The sequence below is a fragment of the Moschus berezovskii genome, chromosome 9 (assembly GCF_049115385.1).
Source record: "Moschus berezovskii isolate FMDL1 chromosome 9, NW_MosBer_1.0, whole genome shotgun sequence".
Classification (NCBI taxonomy): domain Eukaryota; kingdom Metazoa; phylum Chordata; class Mammalia; order Artiodactyla; family Moschidae; genus Moschus; species Moschus berezovskii.
Window position 1 is genome coordinate 38,190,668 of NC_142468.1, and position 27,463 is coordinate 38,218,130.

At 35.8% G+C, this 27,463-nt stretch overlaps 1 protein-coding gene across 4 annotated transcripts in view; it reads left to right on the forward strand.

The window, feature by feature from the left end:
• The window catches only part of DDHD1 (DDHD domain containing 1), an 82,550-nt gene extending 58,214 nt beyond the window's left edge, over nt 1–24,336 (forward strand). For 2 of the 4 annotated variants that reach the window (XM_055436944.2, XM_055436946.2), the window contains 7 exons: nt 2,325–2,587; nt 4,200–4,275; nt 8,830–8,979; nt 12,107–12,359; nt 13,371–13,562; nt 16,133–16,216; nt 21,704–24,336. In XM_055436944.2, the coding sequence (XP_055292919.2) occupies nt 2,325–2,587; nt 4,200–4,275; nt 8,830–8,979; nt 12,107–12,359; nt 13,371–13,562; nt 16,133–16,216; nt 21,704–21,885 (1,200 nt within the window). In that variant the 3' untranslated portion in view covers nt 21,886–24,336. The remainder of the gene's footprint in view (nt 1–2,324; nt 2,588–4,199; nt 4,276–8,829; nt 8,980–12,106; nt 12,360–13,370; nt 13,563–16,132; nt 16,217–21,703) is intronic. The other 2 variants (XM_055436945.2, XM_055436947.2) reach the window with 1 other exon arrangement.
• The last annotated feature ends 3,127 nt before the right edge of the window (nt 24,337–27,463 follow it).

Here is a 27,463-nt window from a genome sequence, read left to right on the forward strand (position 1 = left end):
AATATAGTTGGTCACAAAAGGATCCTTGCTGGAGGAATATAAATGGATCAGAAAGGAGAAGGGGAAAAACAAACCCTAATTAGAGTAGACTTTTTGGATATAACATCAAGGTGAATTTCTTCTTTTGCTGCTGAGTGGATGATTTATAAAGACCTTAAGAGGTAGTGCAGACTGTTTTGCACTGAAAGTTGTCTTTCAAAATTGTAATGTATTGACCACAAATGTTTCTGTATGTGTAAGCCGCAGACAGAGATTTGAAGTTCTACTATATCTGGGTATGTTCTAATAAGGAAACACAGAGATTATTTCTAGTCACATAGAAGATTATTAAAACAGATGAAAACGTCAGCTCTTCAGAAACTATACATTCTCTGTTTCAGTCCATGGTGAAATACTTTAGTGTTGAATAAGACTTTCTCTTTGTTGGATATTTACTTTTTATGATTACTAGATTAAGGAAGTTATTGGTATGAAGAGTGATGCTTTAAATTTTTTAAATATGAAATAGCTTAATCACTGGTAGAGGAACTGGTAGATCTTTTCCATTTTTTACTGTTTAATTTTAATGGGGGTGGTATTTTAAAAATACAAAGATTGGGTTATCTTTTGCCAAAGTACCTAGGTATTCATCTTTTAGTGTTTCTAGACTTCATGGTAGGAGTTTTAAAATTGAGCCCTTCAAAAGTAAACACTATTATGTTGCTTTTGAAGAAGCGTATTTTATTGAAAAATTAGCTTTTTCAATACCTCCCTTCATGTAGATTATAAATTAGGAACATTACAAAGTTTTAAGGGTTGGTTCATATTCTTATCAAAGCCAAGTCCAAAGCATTACATTATAGCTCCCTTTGAACAAAGCATGTAATTTCACATCATACTGCTTACTTTTTAAATTCTATTGACTAGAATTACCTACAGCCCATATCTTGGGATATTTTTATATGCATTTACCACTAATGTGTGGACCCCAGAACTGCTGAATCTGAAACTCTAGGAAACTCTAGGATGGAGCCTAGCAGTCTATATTTAACAAGCCCTCCAGACCATGTACATAGTTTCAGTAGCTTTAACAAGGACCTCAGTATTGTACAGTAGAGGTCTGTGAGGTTAGCAACGAGAATATTGCACCTTCATTCATGTCACTGCCAACCCAGCCAAGCATGAATGTTCAAATAATTTCCAGTTTGATTCTGCTAAATGTTCAGTGAACCAAATGGAGGCAACTTGTCTCTTGAAACAAAATAACAAGATATGGAAGAAATTAATAATTAATGTTTGTATGTCTGATGTATTAAAAAGAACTGAAATGGGAAATTGAGTATCAGGAAGTTTATAACCAAATAGTAGTAAGCAGTGATAGGAAGAGGAGAGGACTACCTTAAAAATCTGGTCAGGGCCCTGTATGAATGAATTTGAGTAACAAAAGAACCTTGTTCTTCTCACTTCATAAGAATACTTCAGTAATGTTTATTAAAGCTAAATTTCCAAAGAAATCAGTTTTATAAAGAAAAATGGCTAAGATACTTCCCACATTATTAACTTCTAAACCTTAAAAAATTCCTACTTTTTTCAAATAGAACTTTTTAAAAGTATTTAAAAATACTTTGTATTACCACATAATGGGAATTTTGGAATATCAAGTACATCAACATAACCATTTTCCTTAGTCATACAGTGACCTTTCATTACATTACTCTTATCTAAATGCAGAAAGTAATAATGTATATAATATGTTGCATATACAATATGTTAGTAACCCTGTTATCATAAACTCAGATATTCTTTTCCTAAACTTACTGTGGCTTAAAAAGTACAAGGTACAAGACTTTAGAATAGCATATGAGTCCATTACAATGAAGAAAAAATATCCAGAGGCTTTTTGGAAATCTTACTAGAATCTGCATGGAACTTTTTTTTTTAATGCATGAAACTGTTGGTTTAAGTAGTTGATTTGAGGACTGTGAAAGGATCTGTGTGGATAACATCTGTCTTTATTCTTCAGTGTTGCTATGGATTATAATATTATGTATGCCTTTACATTGGGAAGATCCCCTGGAGAAGGGAAAGGCTACGCACTCCAGTATTCTGGCCTGGAGAATTCCATGGACTGTATAGTCCATGGGGTCGCAAAGAGTCGGACATGACTGAGCTACTCACTTTGACTTTATGTCATTTCCTGTAGGTTTCTGAAGCAGCTGAGTTAATTTTAATAACCTCGATATATCTGGCTAGTAATATATTTTTCTTTCTTAGCGTATTTGAGTTTAAGAGATAACCTTTATAGAAGTGATTATTCTAATTTGATGTTTTCTTATTTCAAACAGCTAGTTAAAGGCCTTCAGCAAGAGCTCAATCGATTATATTCCCTTTTCTGTTCCCGGAATCCAAACTTTGAGGAAAAAGGGGGTAAAGTCTCAATAGTGTCACATTCCTTGGGATGTGTGATCACTTATGACATAATGACTGGCTGGAATCCAGTTCGACTCTATGAACAGTTACTGCAGAAGGAAGAAGAGTTGCCTGATGAACGATGGATGAGCTACGAAGAACGTCATCTTCTTGATGAACTCTATATAACAAAACGACGGTAAAATAGCCTAATCTCTTAAAAGATATTAAAATGTCTTCATGGAATCACTGGACTTCTTAGTAGAAAACTTCAGATTTTTCATAATAAAGAAAAAATACATTGTTTAGGGTACAGAATAGAATATTCAAAGATTATTGAATAATATGCCTAATCAAGCAAGAGACTATTAATTTTGATACTAATTACATGTGTTTTCCTATAGCATAAAATTACCATCTTCCTCTTTTGGCTTCTCTTTTTTTCTTCACAGTTAATTAGAAATGAAATCTAAAACCTATTCCATGCTGAGTCACTGTAGAATCATATGGACCTCCACCTTTGTTAGTGTTCTGAAAATAATTTTAAAGCCCTTTTTTCTTGGCAAATATGTTTTAGACAGATTTTATAATTATGTAATCATTTACAACCTTTCTGATACTATCTTTTTTAGTTGGATATATTATCTATTTTTTTTCTTCTGATACAACTGGTAGATAGGTTAATTGAACAAAATATAAAATGTAAATCAAGTAGAGAGAAGAGTGTAAAAATCATGCATAATCTCATGTGAGAACTGTTAATGTGTTAGAATGTTTTCTTAAAAAAATAGTAAATATATATACTATTGTATCAGACGCACTCGAGATTATAAGTATCCATTAAGAAGCGCCTGATTCTGTTAATCCCGGATATGCCTGATGCTGTCTTTTAATTCTTTGCTACATTCCTGTCTTCATCTCTAATTACATGCTCTTGTTCTCTTGATGGTCATTCAACTGACTTTAATAGATCTGTGAAAAGTCACTCATTCTGATAGCATTATATAAAACGGCCAATTTAGTTAACTTAACGTTTACTCAGGAAGCATTGAATTTTTTTTAGTCGTACAGAAATTGTCTAAGGATTTCATTAGAATTTTATTAATAAGTACCATAGGGAAAATACATAAGTTTTATAGTATCAAAATAGTTAATAGTTTTGAAAGAAAATGTCATGTTGCAAACTTTAGCACTGTGTTTTTTGTTTTTGTAACGCTGTATTTTAGACAAATTCAAGTAAAATGTTTTTAAAAGGTTTAGAAAATGAACTGAACCTTTTTAAGTTTGTTCCGTTGTTTATTAAATGTAAGTACATACAGAACATTGTATTAGGCAAAAGTTGAAATAACCCAAGTGTTCATCAACAGAGAAAGGCTAAACTGGGTTTATCTATATGATGGGCAATTAAACAGTTGTTATAAAGACTGAAGTAGGTTAGGAGGCAGTGAAGTGAAAAGATTGCTAAGATTCATTATTAATTGTAGAAAAAGGAAAGACATAGAAAAGGGTATTGGTATGAACATTCGGTGTGGTTTTTTTAAAGTGTATATATGCTTGTATATGCCTCACATTTTACTAAAGATCCCCCACAAATACCTATTAACAGCATGTATTGGAAGAATAGGGTACTTTTACTGATTATTTCATAAACTTTATAGACTTTCTGTACTACAGCAAGTTCATTTATTAAATACTGTCAAGGATTAATTTGAGGGATTGGATGATTTCTTTATGCTTAGTAAACTAGCGAGCATCTAATGCTTCTGAAATTATGAATATGAATGTGTACGTAATCTCATACTCGTCCCTAGGCTGCGAGAAATTGAAGAGCGGCTACATGGATTGAAAGCATCATCTATGACACAAACACCTGCCTTAAAATTTAAGGTAAGGAAAGACAGATGCAATTTTCATTGTTTATCTCCATTTTTTTTCAAGCATCGTTTGAAGCATGACGTTAGGGATCAAATGAAATCCTAATTAATCTTTGCAGTGAGTCTTTGTTTGAACCCTTGCAGTGTGTTGGACCCTGCTGGTTTCTAGATTCTACTAAGAAAGGAATGGACAAGACTCAAAATACATAACACAGCATTACTGGGGCTATTATATGGAATAATATATAGGCACAAGAAGGAGGTTTAATTTTGCCTATAAAGGTTTATAAATGAATGACATTTGTACTTAATCTCTGTAAATTGGATATTGCCAAGTAGAGGAAGGAAGAAATGCTCTGTTGTTAAAAGAAACAGCATAAACAAAGGTGTGAAGGGATATAACCCATAGTACATCCAAAAATAGAGACAGATCTGGGAAATATCTAGTATTTAAAATTAAACATTTGTGACCAACTAGTTGTATAAGAAAAATAGCTGAAAGTATATCAGTGATGATTCCATGGACGGAAAGCTGGGGTGTCAGCTGAAGTGGATGACAGAAGCACAAGGTGTGCATGTAATGCAGTTAGTTTGGAGCAAGGTAAGCAAACCAGTTCAGCTGGAATATACAAGATGCAGGGCATGGGGGCTATGGGAAAGTAGGAAGAGAACTTAGATTTGATGGGATAGTGGAAAGCTTTTCAGGGTTTTTGAGCATCAGAATAGATCTGTCTTAGCAGTAGTTTAAAGAATAAAAAGTAGCAGAGAGACATTGACATTGGCCTATTGGAAAGGACACAGCTTATAGCTGAATAACAGCTTATTTGCAGTGTTAAATGGAGCATGATACAAGTCTCCGAATACTCATTTCCAGTTGAATATATGTCCATGTCTAGTGTTCTGTGTTATCTCTTCTTGATACTGTTTCTTTTATCATAGGAACTTAACATACGGGTTACAAGCTGGAATGATGCAGACATACTTATTCAATCTATTTCTCTGACTTCTGAAGTTTTTCTTTTTTAACTTAAACATTTACAAACTGTATAATAAAATTATAAGATACACTCAAAACCCATAAGAACATGGTCTTTGGAGTCACCCCCACCTGGAATTTGAGTTCCATATCTACCACCATTATTATGTATAATCAATGTTAAATATGTAGAGTTGCTGTGATAGGAAAAATAAACTCTTCTATTTCATGTCCTGGGTTTTGTTGAGTATGATCCACTAAGTATATTAGAATCTCAAAATTCAATTATCACCTAACTAGAATTTATGCCCTTGTCAACCACACATTGGCACTTGCCATCTACCTCCATGAAGATTAAATCATGTGCTGCTGCAGCTGCTAACCTTCAGCAGCCCCCTGAAAGGAGTTCAGGGTGAAGAGCAGAAATGAGGCATTCTGTGCTCGGGGAGTCGGGGCGGGAGGGTGGCGGGAGGGTTGTTGGGAAGACTGGCAGGGCAGGTCTTCAGATAGCTAGGTATTTTCCAGTGCCAATTTTATGAGCACAATTCTTGTATCTCCTCATGTCTTTAAAAGCACTAAAATCATTCATAGTGTTGACTGTTTCTCGTGACTAGCAGAAACCTTCTGGAAGAATATGTGTTTGATTGCATATATTCCTCCTTTACCAAAATCACATATATACTGACCTTCCCCCCTGCATTTTTGGAACAGTTTCTCAGAGCTACCTGAGGTGCTGTCTCCCATAAAACTTAACTCACAACTTTCCTATTGCATGTTTTTTTAAGTCAACACCCTATAGTTGGTATATCTTTCTAATACATGGTCATGCAGTCTAATAATATGAATTTTTAATTATATAATTACTTATAGAGAAAAATATGTAGATAACTGAAATTTAAAATTCCCAGGTGGCACTAGTGGTAAAGAACCCGCCTGCCAGTGCAGGAGATGTAAGAGATGCTGGTTTGATCTCTGGGTCGGGAAAATCCCCTGGAGAACGAAATGGTCACCCACTCCAGTATTCATGCCTGGAGAATCCCATGGACAGGAGAGCCTAGCAGGCTACAGTCCATGGGGTTGCAAAGAGTCAGACACAAATGACTTAGCATGCACGCACAAAAAGGAATATATAATTCATTTATATATTTAGAACAAATTCATTTATATATTTAGGCAAATTTATTTAGAACTCCAGAGTTCTAAAAGAAACAGAAGTCTTTTATGCCTGTTAACTGACAGATGGCTTTACTTTCAGAATAAAATATTAGATTTGTCACATGTGACCACTGAACTTTAAAAAGAGCAAAAAAAGGATCAACAAACATTGGTCTGGAGAGTAGAAAACTTCAGTTGTGATCATGAGGCTTTGCCACTAACTGGTTATGTAATGTTAGCCAGATTACTTAACATCTCTGAATTCCTCTGTTCATTGATCTCTAGACAGAATACTTAGACTAAATGTCTAAAGCGTTTCTTCACCCGTAAAATTCTTTGACAGCTGTAAATAACACTAAAGCAGTCATTACTCTTACTGGAGAGTGAAGTAATTCCTTTGTGTTTTTCAACCAAACTGCAGATCAATCATAAATGAAGAAAAGTTGTTTAATCCCTGGGTTTAGCAATTTAACAAACATTTATGAAGTGCCTAACCAATGTATAAACCATTTTGCTGGGGTGAACATATGTGTGTGCACACATGCATGTGTACATCAAGCAGAAAGGATTTACAGTGCTTTCTCTTCTATCTTAACTATTTTTGTATCTTTATCTTTTATTCTTTTATCACTTTACAGAAGACGTAATGAGAGTAATCCTTTCAGAACTGATGATTTCATCCCTGTCACTATTATTCCAGATGCTTTTTCTTATATTTTTAATTTTTTTAATACTGTTCTTCAGCCTTCAAACATCTTTAAGTTACTCCATTCTTTGAAAACAAAAATTTCTTAAACTTTATTTAGCTTAAAGCTACCATTTCAAAATATATATTCATTCATATATATTTTTTCACTTGGAAAAAAAATCTTCCAAGGGCATGGGAAGAGATTAAAGGTGTGTAAGATTGGAGGCAGGGACACTGTTACAGTATAGTCCAGAGGAGAAGTGATGAAGTGAAATGTTAGAAACTGTTGTAGTGACTTCTTAGATGTTGGAGATAAGAGGGAGGAATGAATTTGTGATATCTTGAATCAAGATATGGAACATATGAGAGAGGTAAAGTGGGTTTAGGAGGGAAAGCTATCGTGTTCCGTATGTAATCCAGTACTAATGACTACCCTGTTTTTCTTGAAGCCCTCTCCTCCCTTGACTTCCATGCTGCTGCATTATCCTGGTTCTCTTTCTCCTTTAAGCCTCTCTTCTGTAGTTTTATCTGCACCTACTCATCAGATGCAGATGTTCCTTATAGTTCTGTCTAAAGCCACTTTATTCTGTGTGATTCCTAAGCAGTTTTATCCATTCTCTCAGTGTTATACATCACTTTTCTGATGGTGACACGTAGACTTGGATGATGACATATTCAATTCTGTATCTCCTGTCCCAAATTCTCAGGTACCTGTTACAGATACCTCAAACTAATTATGAACAAAAACATGGTTTATTTAGAGTTTCCTGTTACAGTTAATAGGTTAATTAATATCTTCCCGGTCAATCAGACCCAGATCTTACAAATTGCCTCTGACTCCTTCTTTATCCCTCTCTCCATTCGAATATTCATGTTGATTCTATCTTAATATCTCAATTTCCATTTTTGAATGGAACAACTTGTCCTCCTAGGTTCAGATTATTTTTTGCCTAACCTCTTTCAGTAGTTTCCTAACTTGTCTCCAAAGTCTACTAGCCTCTTAATTTTCCAGTTCATTCACAAGCTACAACCAGATTTACTAACCTCCTAAAACGTGGGCCAAATCCTGTTCTCTTTCACTACCTGTAAAATAAATTATGCCCTGTTTTCTTAGTCAAAGAGTCAAGGTTCTGTACATTTCTCATTCCAGTTACATTTTCCCCATAACCAGTCTTCAACCTTATCAGATTGTTTCTCTCCTCTAAATTAAGCCAGGTTCTTTCCGCCTCTGCTTTTAGTTCATGTGGTTCTATCAGTATGGAATATCTTTCCAGCCCCAGTGTTATCCAAGCCCCAACTTTAATATGAAATCCTCTTCATCTCTTATGGCCAGTGCACATCCTTTATCTACTCACCTGTAGCACACTGTCCCTCTGTTATGCGCTATTTTACTCTGTCTCCTCCGCAGGATTATAAACTCTTGGGTGTAGAAGCTCAGCCTTATTGGTCTATATATGTTTCAGAATACCTAATATTACTTTACACAAAATAGTAGCTTAATAAGTCTTCCTTCTCATTCTTCATTTCTATTAGATTTAAAGATACTGAAGCTGCTCCTGGATAGTTTAAAATAATTAATGGTTGTTATTTAACAAGTAATGCAAATGCAATCGAGACACAACTCATTTAAAATGATATATATTTGGAGATAATTTTATTATTTATGTTTTACCAATATTACATTATGTCCAAATTCTTTGAAAAACAGTTCACCATTTTTTAAATTTAGGGTGACTTTATCATTGTAGGTTGAAAATTTCTTCTGTATGGGATCCCCACTAGCAGTTTTTTTGGCATTGCGTGGCATCCGCCCAGGAAACACTGGAAGTCAAGACCATATTTTGCCCAGAGAGATTTGTAACCGATTACTAAACATTTTTCATCCAACAGATCCAGTGGTGAGTTATAAATATGGATATCTGTGTCTCAATATAAAATTTTTCCTAAGAGAATCTGTAAGAAATCTTGCAAGGTACTGCTGAATTGATGAGAAAGTATTCATTTACAGACATCTCTTATTTTATTGCACTTCACAGATAATGCAGGGTTTTTTTTATTTTTTACAAACAAGTTTTGTGTCAACCCTGCATTGAGTAAGTCTATTGATGCCATTTATCCAACAGCATTATTTTTTAATTAAGATATATATTTTGCTATTTAGACATAGTGCTGTGGCATATTTAATAGACTTTTAAGTGTAATGGAAACTTAACTTTTATATGCATTGGGAAACCAAAAAAATTGTGTGATTCACTTTATTGTGGTGACTTGGAAGCAAACGTGCAGTATCTCCAAGGTATGCTTTATCTATTACACTTGATAAGTTCATATTTTTTAAATATTTTTCTTTGGTTAATTTAGGGATTAGGAAGTAAAATACCTTAAAGATGTTCTGTTTATGTTGTATTTGTAGAATGAAAGCATAATGTAAAAATGCTATCCAGTTAATGGATCCAGTTAATCCAAAGGACAGGAGTCTTCTGAACTTTCAAACCTTAACCAGTTGTAATTCCAATAATGTAGTAGCCATAAAATTTAAAAATCCCACTTTAAATACTTTGTTCTCTAAAGCATGTTGCAACATTGAAATGTGTTTGGTAGATCCTCTTAAAAATGAGAATATTTAAATACTGTGTATTAAGTGGAAGAATTTATTTTAGACTGGTAGAATTACAACATTTTGGATTTTTGCAGAACTGAACTGTTATGTTTGTAAATTAATTTTTCTAATGTAAATAAGTTTAAATTTTTGTAAATAAATGTTTCTAATGTAAATAAGGATCTTGCATCCAGGTGAACAGTTTAATGCGAAGTAAGATTTTTGGATGAGAAAAATTTTTCATTAAATTGTATTGGGGACAAGTATTAAATATAACTAAATTTAAGACAAACTATTTTAAATAGCATTTATTTTCTGAAAAACAGCTTTATATGACTCTGTAAAGTCTTTTAAAAGATCTTTGGCTAGTACCAAATAAATATAACATTGACTAAACACTAGAATTTTAGAAAATTTCCCATATGTTAAAAAAATCAGAACTGCTATATTTAAAAATTAAATTTCACTGAAATGGAATCTAGTATTAAATTCAAATACTGACTATACAGTCTTGGCCAGGTCACTTCTGAGACTATCTATTTTTTATCTACATGGTACAGATGATAATATTTACCTCAAGGTTGTTAGGATTAAGTAAAACATGCAAAACACCTAGTTAGACCTTGATTATATTGTTATATCCATTCATTTTACTGATTGTCCTATAACTTGAAAGTGAACTTAAGATTGTAGGTGAACTGTGAGCTATATTTTGTATAATGAAGCTAAAGCTGAAACTCCAATACTTTGGCCACCTCATGCGAAGAGTTGACTGACTGGAAAAGACTCTGATGCTGGGAGGGATTGGGGGCAGGAGGAGAAGGGGACGACAGAGAATGAGATGGCTGGATGGCATCACCGACCACTCTGTGGACATGAGTTTGAGTGAACTCCGGGAGTTGGTGATGGACAGGGAGGCGTGGCGTGCTGTGATTCATAGGGTCACAAAGAGTCGGTCATGACTGAACAACTGAACTGAACTAAAATTTGTTATACAGTTGACCCTTGAACAGTTCTGGGGTTTGGGTACCAACCTTGTGCTCATTCAAGAATCGGGGTGTAATTTTATAGTCAGCTCTCCATATCTACAGTTTCGTATCCACAGATTCAACCAGTTGCAGACCATATAGTGCTTTAATATCTGTTTATGGAAAAGAACACACATGTGTAAGTGGAGCCATGCAGTTCACTCCTGTGTTGTTTAAGGGTCAGCTGTATTATGGAGGATTACAAATTCATTATTACAAATAATATTTTATTATTCATTTTACAGTTTTTCGGTGATTTTTTTTTTAATAGTTATGTCAGAACTGTGCTAGGTAGTTTTTCTAAACTTATCTATTCTTCCCAACATCCTTCTGAGGTGGTAGAAATTCAGTTCAGTTCAGTCGCTCAGTCGTGTCCGACTCTCCACGACCCCATGAATCACAGCACGCCAGGCCTCCCTGTCCATCACCAACTCCCGGAGTCCACTCAAACTCATGTCCACAGAGTCGGTGATGCCATCCAGCCATCTCATTCTCGGTCGTCCCCTTCTCCTCCCACCCCCAACCTTTCCCAGCATCAGAGTAGTAGAAATTAGGAAGTATTATTTCTTTTCTACAGCTTAGGAAACTGAGGCTCTGAGACTTTGTGACTTGGTGAGTGTCGTATAGTTAAGAAGTGACAGAGGCCAGAATATGAATGCAGGGAATTGTATGCCAAGTCCATTGCCTTTTCTGCTATATCGTCCCCATTTCACCTTAAACAAATGGTCTTATGTCATCATCTCATGTACTACATTAATCTGCTTGAAAATAGGGTCAACTGAGAGCTTAGATGGTAAAAACTGACCTTATTTACTGTGTTCCAAGTTACTATTTACTGCTTCAGTTTTGTTCATGAGACTTAATATTAATCTAATTGCTAGATGTTATCAGAACATAACAGAAATGAATATTCCTCTGAAAAACAAGGTCTTCCCTGTAGTTCAAACTTCCCTGTAGCTACAAAGGTCTTCCCTTGTAGCTCCTGCCCACAGGCAGGAGACCGGGGTTCATTCCCTGGGAAGATCCTCCAGAGAAGGGAATGGCAACCCACTCCTAGTATTCTTGCTTGGAGAATCCCATGGACAGAGGATACTTGCAGGCTACAGCCCATGGGGTCGCAAAGAGTCGGACACGACTGAGCAACTAACATTACTGAAAACTAATTAAAGGGCACTATTAGCCTAGACTAACTCTAATTTTTTTGTAGTCTCATCATTAAGGATATATAATTAGACAAACTGCATATTATTAACAGTGAAGAAATAGGAATACATGTTAGGAATGTCAGGTTTTTAATCATTTCCTAAGGTCCTCTGAGCAGAATAAGAATGAACAGTTTACTAAAACCTAAGCATTGTGCCTTAATGTTTTGTTTCTTTGAATTTTTTTTACATCAAGGCTTATAGATTAGAACCGTTAATACTGAAACACTACAGCAACATTTCACCTGTGCAGATCCACTGGTATAATACATCCAATCCTCTACCTTATGAGTATATGAAGCCAAGCTTTCTTCACCCAGCAAAAGATCCTACCTCAATTTCAGAGAATGAAGGCATCTCAACAATACCAAGCCCTGTGACTTCGCCAGTCTTGTCTCGCCGCCACTATGGGGAATCTATAACAAATATAGGCAAAGCAAGCATATTAGGTAATTCTCTTCGGTATTCCTCATCAATGAACTTAAGCACTTTTATATAGTCATTAAATTTTAGGTACCTGGGAATACTCTATATATTTCTAAACATCTGAGAATTAATGTTTAGAGTTAACTACTCTCACTTCTTATATTTGAAGGCAAAAGCCCTAAATTCTCTAGTTGGATCAAATCCTGTAGTTAGAGAATATAAGATACCTTGATGCACCAAAAAAAAAAAAAAATGGGGGAGGCATCAAGTCCCTCATTTTAACCTTGGCCCCATCACTTGCTGTGAAATCTGGAGAAGTCATGTAGTTTTTAATGCTCATCTCCCTCATCTTGAAATGAGGGGGTGCTTGAGTACTAAGGGTGCCCTTGACAACCCGTTCTCTGATCCGTGTCCTAAAAGTCTCTCAAATCGTGTCCTCCTTGAGAGCAACAAGGATATTGAATTTCTCTTTGCGTGGTCTCCAATTCCAGCCACAGTGTTTGTTGTGGCGCTGGAGCTCAATTGTGTGCCAGTTAATTAATTTGTCCTTTGCTTTTGGTTACAAGTTGCCTTAATATAAAATGCCACCAGATGGCACTGTAAACAGGCTGTCTGCTGGATTCATTGATATTCATTATAGAGATTGTTTGTTCACAGCTTTTTATAACAGATCCACTTCACTTCAGGAGTAGGCATACCAATAGTAAATATATGCCCGTGTGAATGGCATGGTTCTTTTTATTAACATTTTTAATCTTATTAAATACTTTAAAAAACGAAGATCACTTGAATAAAATAGAATCTTTTTTCTTTGTAAGCTATATTCCTGCAGTTTGTACAACTCTCATTCTGTTCAACACCATTTTTATTTAGAAACCTACAATACAAATTGCAATTTTTTGTGTGTTCCCACCCTGGAAAAACATGACTAGGGCTTAGTCTCTCTGCCAACTGACTGTAATTACGGGTGGTGCTCTTTAGCCTGGTATGTGGTGTAATTCAGCAGAATGACTGGCCTGTTTTGTGAAATGCAGGGGCTGCAAGCATTGGAAAGGGACTTGGAGGAATGTTGTTCTCAAGATTTGGACGTTCATCTGCATCACAGACATCTGAGACATCAAGGGACTCCATAGAAGACGAGAAGAAGCCAGCTGCCTCACCGCCCATGACCACCGTGGCAACGCAGACCCTTCCACACAGCAGTTCTGGCTTTCTTGACTCTGCATGTTAGTTCATACTCTTCTTTCCAGGTTTATACTGTGTCCTTTTTAAAACTGGAGGAAGACAAAGAGCACTAAGATATTAACACTAGCAGTCCACTCTGTAATCTAAAGTATGCCCTAGCTTTTAAAGAAAAAAATGCTTTACCTCTGCTTACATTTTCAGGAATAATTGACAGGTAAATGCAGTTTTACTCTCTGCATGGGTGAATTAAGTTAAGAACATTAATAAGTGCCTTGTCTCACAGAGATCTTACACATCAAGCACAAAACAAATCTCTCTGTGGTAAGCACCCCTGATTTTTATAAAATAGTTTTTTTGTTTTTGTTTTTAAACATGGTCTTCTCAGTCTTAAAAATTCATTTAGTTGCTGCAGATCTATGCTGTATCTGCTGTTGATAGCGTTTTAAAAATGCTCTGCCAAAGCCATCCTGGTGCTAATCCCATAGCTCCCTTCATCAGCCTAATTATAAAGCCTTCAAAACTTTAATTGTATTGGATCCATTCTGTGGCTTCCCATCCTGTCCCTACTACCTTGTGTAAAATAAATACTCAAGAAATGAGTGAAAGAATGGATAATTATACTGGATTTAGCAATAGAATGATGCTTTATTTAATTTTTTCCAGTGGATTTATAAGGTCTAAAGTCTTAAATAGTTATGAAACACTGAAACACTTAGTGTATATTTACTTCTGAGGGTCTAAACTCAAAGCTTATTTATAAATGTCCAGTGAAATAAAACTAGTAAGTCAAGTCCTAGTTTCCTTTGACTTACATATGGAAATGTAGATTCTGAAAATAGTTACTTCCTTTCTGTAACTATAGCAAGAAGAAAATTTTATTTTCTTTCTCTAAAAATTTTTAAACAGTTCATTTCAGATGCTTAGCTTTGTTTTCTTACTGTGTCTGCTGCTCTAAATTTTAAAATGACCAGCATTCATTGCCATTCATAAAAAATTAAAAAGTTGAGATGTGACAGTCCTAGAGGCTGGATCTTTCTCCATAGTCAGCCCCACTCCACGATGAATTATCCTAGCCATTGCTGATTTGGACATTCCTATTTGGGCCAGTTCCATTTTTTAAACTTAATCCTATGCCTGACTCTGAGTACTAGAAATTTTATAATTTCAAGCCTTTTGAACACAGCCTAGAAAATTCATTTTAGATTTTTATATTTGTACAAAATTCATATTTTTTATGAGTTACTCTACCATTTATTGCTTAATAACAGAAATGAGATTGTGAAAATATAAAATTTTGTTGAGCATGCAGATGTCGAAAGAAAACTATAAACTTCTGAAGAAAAATAACTTCAAAGAATTTTGTAAGACGTCGGGTAAAAAGCCACAATTCCTTGTAATGTTAATGCACAGCAATGATGCTAGTAAACATTAGGGTGAATAAGGGAACGAGAAGAGCAGGGTAGAACTTGAGCCCCAGAGAAGGGGTCAGGAAGACACAGAGTTCTATAGGATCTGAGGGGAAAAACTGTCTTTTAATGTTTTTGCTATTTAACATAGAAATTTCAAAGTGATAGATAATAAAGAAGAAACTTACTTCTTCCAGGACACATGAAGGTAGAAATGCTTAGTTTGATTGTGTTATAATATTTTAACAAAATATGTTTTCTGTCATTCTTGCATATAAATTCTTTGTTGGTTCTAATGGTAAATTACTTACCAACTCTGGACTCAGCTAACTGAGCTAACATTTCTTAGTTTCATGTTTTCATCTTTAGATATAGATTTTTAAAGTCCAACTTTTAACATTGGACAACTTCTGTAGTAGAATTATGCCTTTTAAATCAAATCCTCTAGATTTACCTTTGACTTGCTTCAGTAATATACTCTTCTCTATAATCCTGATTTAGATAAATTTCTTAAATCATAATTGCTATTTTGGCTGTATCTTGCAAATCATAGAACCTTCTTCCTTAAATCTTCTTTCTGAAATTTGATCACTGTGATTAGGTGATTCTGGCTTCCTTCCTTCTTGCTCACATTGATTGCCTCGGTTCTTCTCGATAACCTTCATTCTAAGCCTACCGACTTTGATTCTCCTGCTTTTTGAGGGTCAGTTGGACACAGACTGAATTTGTGATCAATCAGGGTTTCTCTCTTTGAAGAGTTAGTGTTGTCAGTTGAAACTACTTCGTTGACATCAAGTTGAAGCATCTTATATAGCTGCTCTTCATTTCTTTTGAAAAGTATAGGCTTATTTCTGGTGGTTTTACTGTTTCGTTTCTTGCACTCCCTTGTGTTTGTAACATATCATGAAAAGAATTTGTTTCTTTTAGCACTGTTTTGCCTCTAGGTTAGAACTTAAATGAACTATAAATTTGGGGGGATGTTTGAGTGTTAACAGATTATGACATTGTATTTCGAAGTTAATTATGCTTACACTTTCCATGATAGAGCTCTTCACAGAAACCTAATTGTGTACTTCTTTTTGTTTGCTAGGTTTAATCAGCTTATTTGGGAGTATTGTTCTAACTTTTGGCCACTGCATCACTGAAGGCCATTTGTAATCATCAGCCAACACTTTACAGCATCTTGTGTTTTTTTTTTTTCACAGATTTCAGACTTCAAGAATCGTTCCTTAATCTCCCACAACTTCTTTTTCCGGAAAATGTAATACAGAATAAAGATAATACCCTCGGTATGGTATATGTCAGGAATAGCATTCAGAATGCTGTGAAAACAGTCTACTTAGATTTCTTCTGCTCACTGAAAACTTGATCAGTTTTTCTATGAGAGCAGCTTGAATGTTACCATTAACAGACTATTTTAAATGTATTCTCTTCCTGTATTTCCTAATCTTAAGTGGTAGTGGTCCTGAAACCCGAGTATTCATTAGTTACTTAGTGTGCTAAAATATATCATACTCCTATATGCTTCTCCAAAGAAGGAACTGTTTAGAGAGAAAAGCATTAGGCCATTTTCTTTCTTCTCTGTTGCCCTCCAGCTTTCAGAGAGCTTCACTGTTCTTTTCATGTAATATATTTAAATATAAAAGGATTTCATAGTATAAAGAGTTTAATCATTCCTAGTTATTTCAGATATTAATAACACTACTCCTAGGGCTGTTAGTATGCCACAGATGATACCTAGTTTCAACACAAATATTTAATGGTCTTTAGAGGTATAGGCTTGCTTTGAAAAAAATTATTATTGGCTACAAGAGATATTTTCAGTCTCCTGATTTTCAGCAGATTCAAAATGTATTAGTAAAGATTAATCTTAGCAGTTTAAAATTATTTTTATCATTAACTTCTCATTCCTTTTTTTCTGTATCTCCTTTCTCTTTCCTTTTTTAAAAATAATGGATTTTGTCTTTAACATAAAAAGTAAGTTACAGGTTTCTCCTTGGGCTTTCAAACCGTATCTAATTTTGCAATTTCCATGTTTATAATTGCTAATTTTCGTGCATTTTTTCTTCTTTCAAAAAAAAAATCTTAACTAGATATAGATTCCAAAGCAGTGTGTCAGCATAACAAGCTGATTTGGGTTTTTGGCTCCGTGACAGCAGTTTGTGTTGATCTAATTCAGTGAACGCCTCTCAAGAAATGATTTTTATCAGTGAAGTCTCTAGTCCCTGCTCATGTAATAGTCACTTCTGTAAAGAAATAACTGATGTGTGCTTTTTGAATATTTAGAGAAAGGAAAATTAATCCATTCATCTATTTGTCCTACATTCAAGTAGTCCTTTTATCCACTGCCTGAAAGCCATCCCAGCTACCTAAACAGTTAGACCACTCGTCATAACTACACCACATTGATTCAGATGGTAATATGTATATGGCTTCTATTTTCTCCTCTCCTGTTTTTTTCATTCAACAATTTTGTCATGAGACAAGTAGATGGTCACTAGAAGAGACACCAAGATGAACCAGTTTCAGTGCTGCCCATAAAGATGTTAAATGCTGATGTGGAAACTTAAGTATATTTTAGAGGGCATATATTATTGTAGGAAAGGTGGATAACTACAGAAATAATGTAGTATATGGTAGAATGTGATGAACCTCATGACAGATTCTAAAGAGAGAGAAAATATTTTCACCTGAAGAAATAAAAGGTTTTGTGGAAGTAGGACTTAAATAAGCAGAGATGAAGAGACATTGTAGGGAGAAGAAACAGCACAGCACCAGCAAAAACACAGAGATAGGAAGCACAGGTTATATAGAGATCTAGAATTGCCTAGAAATCCCATGGATGGAGGAGCCTGGTAGGCTGCAGTCCGTGGGGTCGCTAAGGGTCGGACACGACTGAGCGACTTCACTTTCACTTTTCACTTTCCACTTTCACACATTGGAGAAGGAAATGGCAACCCACTCCAGTGTTCTTGCCTGGAGAATCCCAGGGACGGGGGAGCCTGGTGGGCTTCCGTCTGTGGGGTCACACAGAGTCGGACACGACTGAAGTGACTTAGCAGCAGCAGCAGCAGAAGTTAGTTCTGAGAAGAACCAAGGATGAGTAGAAAGGAGTCATTCTGAATATGCTGAGGAACATTTCTCCAGCCAGATGGTAGAGGATCCAGCGGATCTGGCCATCCACAGAAGTTCCTTTGTATTCTTATGAGCCTGTGTTTCCCCAAATAGCCCATCTGTTGTCAAATGTAAGGTGTCTGAATGTCTTTCGGAGTAGATTAGTGTTGGGAAATTTGGGAGTCAGAAAATGGCAACTAATTATAAAGCTCTTTATGGAGTTTTTGCTATTTTTTTTAATAAAGGATGTTTAGAGAATGTTTTTAAATATATTTGGAGCTATGATAAGTCACAAAATGTAAATATTCATTGGATATCAAACATCTAACTACATAAAATATATGGTTGCTCTGAGACAGAGGAAAAATAAGATATAATTTATCAAGAACTCTGAGCATATATTGCAAATGACTCTTTCATCAGTCATTTGGAAACCCAGTTTCCTTTACTAGTACTTTAAGTGGTTTTCTTAGTATCTACCTAAAGCCTAAAATCATGAAATTATGATCATATAATTGCTACTTATAAATAAGATAATTTTTTAAGATTCATTAAGTTTTTGAAAATTTCTCTCCAGGATGTTAAGACACTCCATTTAAATAGAAGAAACCTGTCCAGTTGGTACACATTATAATGCTAAAATGGTTACTTTCTATTCATGTATTTTGCTTTTTAACACCATATCCAGGTTGACAAGCCCTGTACGCGAAAGAACACTCTACTGAAAGCAGAGTGCTGAGGAAACTCTACCTTCACCCTGGGTAGATGGCAGACATTTGCTTGGGGAATAAGGAAGGAAATGTGCCCATATTCATGACTCTCCCAAAAAGAAAATAAAAAGTGAAAGTGAAGTCGCTCAGTCATGTCCAACTCTTTGTGACCCCATGGACTGTAGCCTACCAGGTTCCTCTGTCCATGAGAATTTCCAGGCAAGAATACTGGAGTGGGTTGCCATTTCCTTCAACCCATGTTTTAAAACAGTGAAAGCAAATTATTGATGATTGTTAAAAGCCAGCAAATTTTTTTTTCATTTTTACCTCTCCTCAACTTTCAGGAATCTTAAATTCTCTTTTTGTAGATATAGGAATATTAACTCGTAAGCACTCCAGAGAAAAGGATTAAGTGATTTTATGTTCTCCTTTTTCTTGACCTAATTCAGTGAAAGAAACTAGGAAAATACTAACCTGTCTAGTGCCACCCCTTCTTGATACAATAATAACGAGAAGGCAGGTCCAAGGCAACTCCGTGTAGATTTGTACCGACTTTGGCCAAGAGCACATCTCACAGCACATGTAGAAGAGTACTACCATGTAGTGACCTCACACCGTTGGGAATTCTGTGATCTACATAAAGAAAAAAGATGAGACATTGGCCCACCTACATCCATCCATCACCCACCTGTAAAACCAACATGAATATGGTGTCAGCTGCAAACCAGACTGCCTGGGGTAAACCTTTTAAGGAAGATGAGAGACTGTAAAGTAGGTTCATCAAGTACAAGCTGGTTACCTAATTTCCATTTTGATGGGGACAACCTACAGATAAATAGAAAGGGAGGGGATAGGGTAGGCCAGTCTGGTTAATGAGACTTATTAAAGATCCTCTAGGTGATAAGAAGGACAGGGACACATAATGGGGCAATAAATTCATCATTTGAGTTTGTAGTATATGAAAGGCAGTGTTGCACAGTGATAGCACATTAAGAACACATTTCAGGGACATAAAGTAGAGCCGAGTAACACTGATTGTAGCAGGAAGAATCTCCCTTTAACTTTAGAATAACAGTTGTTTAAGACTGTTGGACTAGGAAGGCATTCGACAGTGGCCTTTAAAAGGAATTCTTAGAAATAACATGGTATGGGCTTCACCAATTTTAATATGTGTTTCCCATTTCTTCGGTTTTCCTCGTTTCTCCTTTTTTTCTTCATAACTGACTTCACCTTGAGTCCTCTTCATCGTGTTTGAGAATTCATTTCTTCTTTTCATCTTCTTGTCTGTTGTGTCAAAATGTACCTATGAATTTTAACACAGATGTCCCATGGAATAAGAAAGATAAAAGATTAAGACATTCCTATCCCGCAGTTCAACATGTGGATTTCAACTATTTCTGACTTCTTATGGACTAGCTTATAATTTAAATGAGAAAAATAGCAGTTTTGTAAAAGGTCTATGTCAATATATTTCATAGTGCTTTATAACCTAATTGGGTATTTATACTGTTTGCTGCTGCTGCTGCTAATTCACTTCAGTCATGTCCAACTCTGTGTGACCCCATAGACGACAGCCCACCAGGCTCCCCCGTCCCTGGGATTCTCCAGGCAAGAACACTGGAGTGGGTTGCCATTTCCTTCTCCAATGCATGAAAAGTGAAAGTGAAGTCACTCAGTCGTGTCTGACTCTTAGCGACCCCATGGACCGCAGCCTACCAGAGTGTAAATAAATCTTATCTAAAAATTTTTAGATAAGATCCATGGACATTCTTTGTCAGAAAAGCACAGTTGAATGGAAAAATAACTATAAATGCATTTTTAAATCACCAAGTGGTATTGTTTAAAATAAACATTAGCTAAACATTTATATGAAATCATGCTCTAAAATGATGTGATTTCCTTTATGCAATTTCCAAACTTCCCAGGTAAAGCAAAACCCAACTTTTTCTCCAACCTCCTTAATTTTTGCCAGTTTTTACTTTTTATACCTGCTCGCACACTAAACAAAAGAGCAGATTTTGAGTCTGAATGGTAGTGATTTGGGTACTTTTTATTTTTAAGACAGACCCTTCAAAATACTGTATGGCTTATTGACAGCTTTTGAGGAATTCCTGAAGATGAAATTATCATTTTTCTAAATGTTTTATCTCTTAAGGATTTGTTAGATGAACCAATTGTGGTCTTATTTTCTCACGTGTTACAAGGACTTTCTGTATTTTAGAAAAAACTTAATTGAATTTACTGAATTGTTTGAGGACAGCACTGTTGTAAATGAAGTCCTTCCTCTCAAGGGTTACCACTGTTCCTCCCAATTTCACTTTCCCAGCCAGTGGATTCTTGAGCACGGGTATGTCCCAGGTGCATGTTTGGCCCTGCTGACAGGATAGAGACTAGAGTATGTTGTGGCCCTTTGAGGAATTCAGCATAGTGGGGAGGAAAACATTGTAGGACTGTAGTCGATGTTATCTTCCAACATGTTCCCCTGAGCCAGTTGATGTAAAGAGCCTAACCTGTGAAGGAGCCTTTGAGTGCCCTGTTGCACTCTTGCTGACATTATTGCTTGTAAGGCTGACCCATCATTCTGCAAGAAGACAGTTTGCTGTATCTTTCAGGTTAGGCACAAATTATAAATAGGAAAGCCAGGATTTGAGGCCAGTTCCTTTATTCCAAATATACTGTATGGTACCAAGTGAGATTTTTGTTTTCTTACTTTATTATTCCATACTGACCTGAACATACAAAGGAGAGGGTTCACCAGACAGAATCCTGAACTACTGAGGCTCTTGAGTGTTTTCTTCCCATAAGATGAGAGTGGAAAGTCACTTTTTAAAAAATAGTAATAATAATTAGGAGAGTCACTTCTGTTCGGTAAATTTTTATTCTCCAATATAGTATGTCTGTGTAGAAACAATCTTACTGTGATACTTACTCATTTGTTTGACTTCTTTTTAGTGGAACTGGATCACAGAATTGACTTTGAACTCAGAGAAGGCCTTGTGGAGAGCCGCTATTGGTCAGCTGTCACGTCGCATACTGCCTATTGGTCATCCTTGGATGTTGCCCTCTTCCTGTTAACCTTCATGTACAAACACGAGCACGATAATAATGTGAAACCCAGTTTAGATCCAGTCTGAACCCTTGAAGGACATTAATGGCCCAAAACTGATTTTTTTCTTGTTAAATATGTGTGTCAAGATATGAAAGTTTCAGGTTTAAGTATGTTTCAGTTTTGTTTAGGGCAAGAAATGTTCGAATTTGAAAGCACTTTATTTTATTTAAAAAAGCAAAACAAATGTTCAGTTCTAAAGAAGTTATTTATAATTTTCATCATTTTAATTATGAGTCTGACAGAACCCCCTGCAGAGAATCAAGGAAGACCTGGAATTGAGGAAGATTTGGGTAACCTGCAAGTTTATAAATCACAATCTAAAATATAAAGTCATATTAATGGGTTGAACCTAATGTATTAACCAAAGTATGTTATAAATCTAAAATGATCAAGGTCCAGGATATTCGATGTAAAGATCACAAAGTGGTATCACTGTTTTAGATTTCTATGAAAACTTCCATTTCCACAGTTTCTTTGAAACATGAGTATAACAAGTTTAAATGTTTTGAATTTAACTTGTTTAGAAAACCTAATGCTGAGAGAAACATTTGAACTACTGTATTTAATATATAGTTTATTACCTCTGACTAATTGCTTTATGTCAATGTATGAAACATTACATTTTTTAAAAAATTTCTTTGAACAGTTTAAGAACCACATTTATTTTCTTTAGTGTTAAGACCCTTTTTTTCTCAGAACTCCATATTTGTACTCTTCAGATGAATATATAGACACTGTGGCATAATTTCAGTATTTTCTCCATTAAAAACTTGTAGTTTCACACAAATAACATTAGTTCAATTATTTTGAAAAAGAAGGTGAACTTTTTATTACGTCACATGCACCTCAAAGAAAACTCAAGTTTTCTACTTGACACACAATACTCCAGAATTAGGTACATTTAGTAAACTTTATTGGAAAATTAGTCAACTTCTTTGGAGTAGGGAGTATAACTATTTTAATTAAGTATATAAGCATCTGTGTGCCAAACAACATATAAAAGGGGATAATAAATTTTTTAAGTGTTTTGAGGAATTGTGGTTGCAACATAGACACAATAGTTTAGGATTCTGAGGCATTGAAAGAGTTTCTCAGCTGTCATGTTTTCCACAGTGCTTTTCATCTGAGGAGCTCAAAGTGCTTTGCAATTTAATAATCTATGTAGTAGCTCCTTGAGGTAAGTGAATGAGTGTTATTCTCATGTTACATGTTAACACACTAAGGCACCAAAATATATAAAGTGCCTTGAATTAGATGACAAAGCAAACCAGGAGAGCTCAGATTCAATACAGGCCATATTGTTTTATGTGCTGTTCATTGACTAATAATTCACACATGACCTCTTATTTTGCAAAGAATAATAATAATAACAGAAGTTGCAATTCATAATTTGGAGAAATGACTGAAACCAGTCCTTCACCCTACTGGTCGTATACATTCTTGGATTCTCACAGGCAAAGGAGGAGTTACTTAGAAGGGATCAGTTTCTGCCACAGCCAACCCTCACTTCTGAGAGGCTTCCACTGGGTTCTACTTAAGGTGCTGTCTTTGCTTATCTTAGCTTCACAGAAATCATTGTCAAACTAGGAGCAAAGTTGATCAGTTATACATCTCACCTTCTTTCTTTATAAGATATAGAATCTTTGGCTTACTTGTAGGCTTTACTTGGTTGGCCTTTCATTGAATTTGCACAACATAAAACACTTCTTAGTGCTTAAAAAGATCCTAAGGCTCCATGCCCAAATATGTGACTCACTAAGAAACTCTTGCTATAAAAGGCTTTTGATGCTATCTTAGCAAAGCTGAAGCAATGTCTTCAAATTTAGAGATTCCTGTGAACTCAGGTCATTCTCATACCCTGTTTATTTCATAGTTCTGTTTAGTTTTCAGGAGAATTAAACTTCCATCTCTTATACTGTTTCATTAAAGGTACATGAGCCTTTGGGTCTTAAGACATTCAAATGCCTCAGAGCTTTAAGGGATCCATTCTTAACCACTAGAATGTTAAGAGCCCCTTTCACCTGAGGGGAGTGAAAAGCTATCAAACCTTTTAATTTGATATTCGGTAAAAGGAATAGTATACTCCCATAGCTATAGGAATATATCAGCTTCCATTTTTTCATGTTAGGGAAAAAATCCAATTTAGCCACATGGAAGTTATCTGAATTCTTGAAAAGAGCAATATTCAAAACCACGTTTTCAAAATGAGATATTCTGGATTATTGGACAGGTGTTTTGTTTTAAATTATTTCATAAACATGGCGATTTTTATTTCACAGTACTCTTCTTGTTTCCATGTCTGCATGTTATCATGGAATGTACTTGTATATACTCAAGTAATATACAGAGTATGTGTAATTCTAGCTTGATTTAGAAGCTAAATCAGTTACTGAGTAACATTTTGCAACTTTATTCCTGCAAGTACTAAACTGGCCAAAAAGTTCTGTTTTTGATACCATTAAAATTTTATTCTCTACTTTGTGTACCTGCTATGGTGATTCTTCTGAGTACTGGTCAGACTATTCAAACAATTTTAATCCAGTTAGACTCCCAAGAATTATTTACACTTAGAATAAGGAGAATGTTTTGTTGGTTCATAACTTTATTTTTGACAGTAATTATACTTGTGTTATAATCCAGTGTTACAGTGTATTAGCACTTACTACAAAATGTTCTCGGTTTCCTGGTAACTAATTTATATTGAAGTGAGCCTTAGGAATCTTTTATTTTACTTCTGTTAGATAGCATCTGTCAGCCTTTGAGAATTCTCACACTGAACATGTTCGGAAGGTCTCAGATGGTGACATGTAAACATTCATCTCATTTTCAGTGTTTCCTCATTGGGGCTGAAGTATTCTGGTCTTATTCTTGCTTTGCTTTCCCCTAAAGAGTAAACAGGAAAAGAAACCATCAGTGGAGTGTCACAGCCAATTTCACAACTCCTTCCTGTGATGACACTTTGAGCCCCTTAAGGTAGAACTAGACCAAACCTAGAGAGTTCACTGTAAGGCCTACAGTAAAGGGAAAATAATTGAGTTGCTTTCTGATTGATTAGGTGATTAATATTTCTGTCTTAGCCACAATGAGTAGGGCATTTAGACAATTGAGAAAACTAATTTGAGTGCGTGTCTTAGAACTGTTTAATCTTTTGTTAGCTTGGAAATGAGGCTAAAGAAGATACGTGATATTAAAGAAGGCTCAAGGCAGAGCTAAAAAGAGGATGGAGCAGTCCTTCACTGGAGAAAATTAGAATTTGACCAGACAAGTCTGAGTGTTGGTTAGTTGACTTCTGTGATTATTCTCAGGTTTCTCTTATCCGGATTCTGCTTGTCATCCTTCTGCTTGAATACTTCTGCCTCAGGCCTCTGCCAGCAATCTGCTGGTCCTCTGACTGAATTTGAAACACATGCAGAGACTTCCCTGGCAGTCCAGTGGTTAAGGCTCCATGCTTCCAATGCAGGGGTGCGGGTTTGATTAAGATTGCCACCAAAAAGAAAAATGCATTAAGTATTTTTATGGCTAGGTATGGGCAATACATTCTGTTTCCTGGCATTTTATAATAACTTACCTACATAGAAAAACTTTTGCCGTATCTACAGCAGATTTGGCAGGAAGCACCCCCACTGATGTTAATTCTAGGATGGGTCTAAGAACCTTGCAACCCACACTGTCTCCATTTGCATTAGTCAAGGGGAAAGAAAGTTGCCAAGGAAATATTTGTAGTATTGAGCTTGGAACAGTGTACAGAAGGGCAGGATATAAAATTTCGTCTCGAAGCACTCATTTAGTAAATGTTAGTACTGGCATGATAACAGCCTGTATTTATTATATGCATCCTGTTTTAGTCTTCATTGGATATTTGCAGTAATTTTCAGAGAATCTTAAAATTTCAGTGTTTATACAGATTTTAGAGGTCATCTCATCCAACCATGTTTTAGTTTGATGTGAGCATTTAAATGCATTTTAAATGCATTTAAAGGAAAAATGAAGTGAGGGACAGCATGTTAGGTTCAGCCCAAAGACATTGAAAGACTAAATACTTGGCAGTAGAAGAGGGAGGTTATGGTCTCTCTACAGAAAAATGTCATTGACCATAGTGGAATTCTGAAGTCAGAAGGGCTGTAGAGACCATGATTTTCCAAAACATGTTATGCAGACTTTAATAGATGTTGGTTCAGAAAATAAGTTTGGGAAATGCCAGATTTAGAAGACTTTTACGGCAGGGCTTCAAGAGCCTTCAGTGTATTAAATGCAATGTGAATCTGGTGCTGAGGGGTGGAGAAGGGAAGTTTTTCCAAACTTACTTAACCATAGTTAATGGCAACCCATTCCAGTATTCTTGCCTGGAGAATCCCATGGACAGAGGAGCCTGGCAGGCTACAGTCCCATAGGGTCGTACAGAGTCAGACATGACTGAAGCGACTTAATATTCAGCACAGCATGTATATGAAGATACTTAGGAAAATGCTGTCACACTTAATTCCTACAGAGATGTATCCTTTTGTTTGACAAGTGACACTAAGATCAGATGGCCAGCCAGTGATAAGAGTCAATGCCTGTTTCCTTCCGTAACACATCAGGAGCTCCTAAAGGGCAGAATCCTCCCACCCACCCACCCCCTGGGCTGGGGCGGGGTGTGCCTCTTCCTCATCCTCATCCGCTCCCCCAGCGCCAGCTGTAACCTGAAGCTGATGCTTTAGGAGCTGCAAGCTCTCCTTGGAGGACTATAGGCTTGACTTCGCCAATTGGTCTCCCTTGTCCCCACGCTCTTGTGAATGAGTGCCTTACCTGGGCTGGATATATTTCCTTTCATGTGTCAGATTCAAAAATACCCAGGGAAAAAAAAAAGCAAAAGAATGAAAAAATTAAGGAGAAAAAAAAATGTCCAGGAAACATAGTTTTTCATTCTGGTGATAAATGCAAACTTGGTAGGGAAACAAGTTGCACACTGTTAAGTAATATTTAATATTGCTTTTGTGTCCTTTTTAAACTGCATATATTGACCTTTTATCAATTCATGTCAAGTAGAGCCCTTCTAAAACTGTCCCATCATAGGTTAACTAATAGAAATTTTTAAATTCAAGTATTATATTTTTGGGAGACTAGGAGATGAGTTTCTGGTATGTGTGTCTTTTGCCCCAAAATAGTCTTCTTGGCAGGTAGTTAGCATGTACTTTTCCTTGGCCTTTGTGTTGGATTACAAGTGGAAGTGCACTTAGTATTGTCCATTGCCTTATGGTTTTTCATTTATATGTCACAGGGGGCAACTTGCTTCCTTCCCATTCTACCGTTGTCAGGCTATGTTGGGAAGCTATTCTTTAGGGAGATTACATCTGGTCTGCTGGAGTAAGATTAAAAAACAAGTATGTTAATACCTGACTTTTAATCCTTTCTCCTAGAAGACATCAAATATCTATGTGCATCATTCATATCTTCCCTTGACAACACCCACACTCACTACTGTCTCTGCTTGATCTCCAAAAATATTTGATTCCCTGTGAGCTTTGTGATAAACAAAAGTATAACCATTTTAGGGGTCTAAGGCTGTCATAATCAATCCAAACTCTGCCAACAAGAGTCTGGTTTTGTTTTTTTTTTTTTAA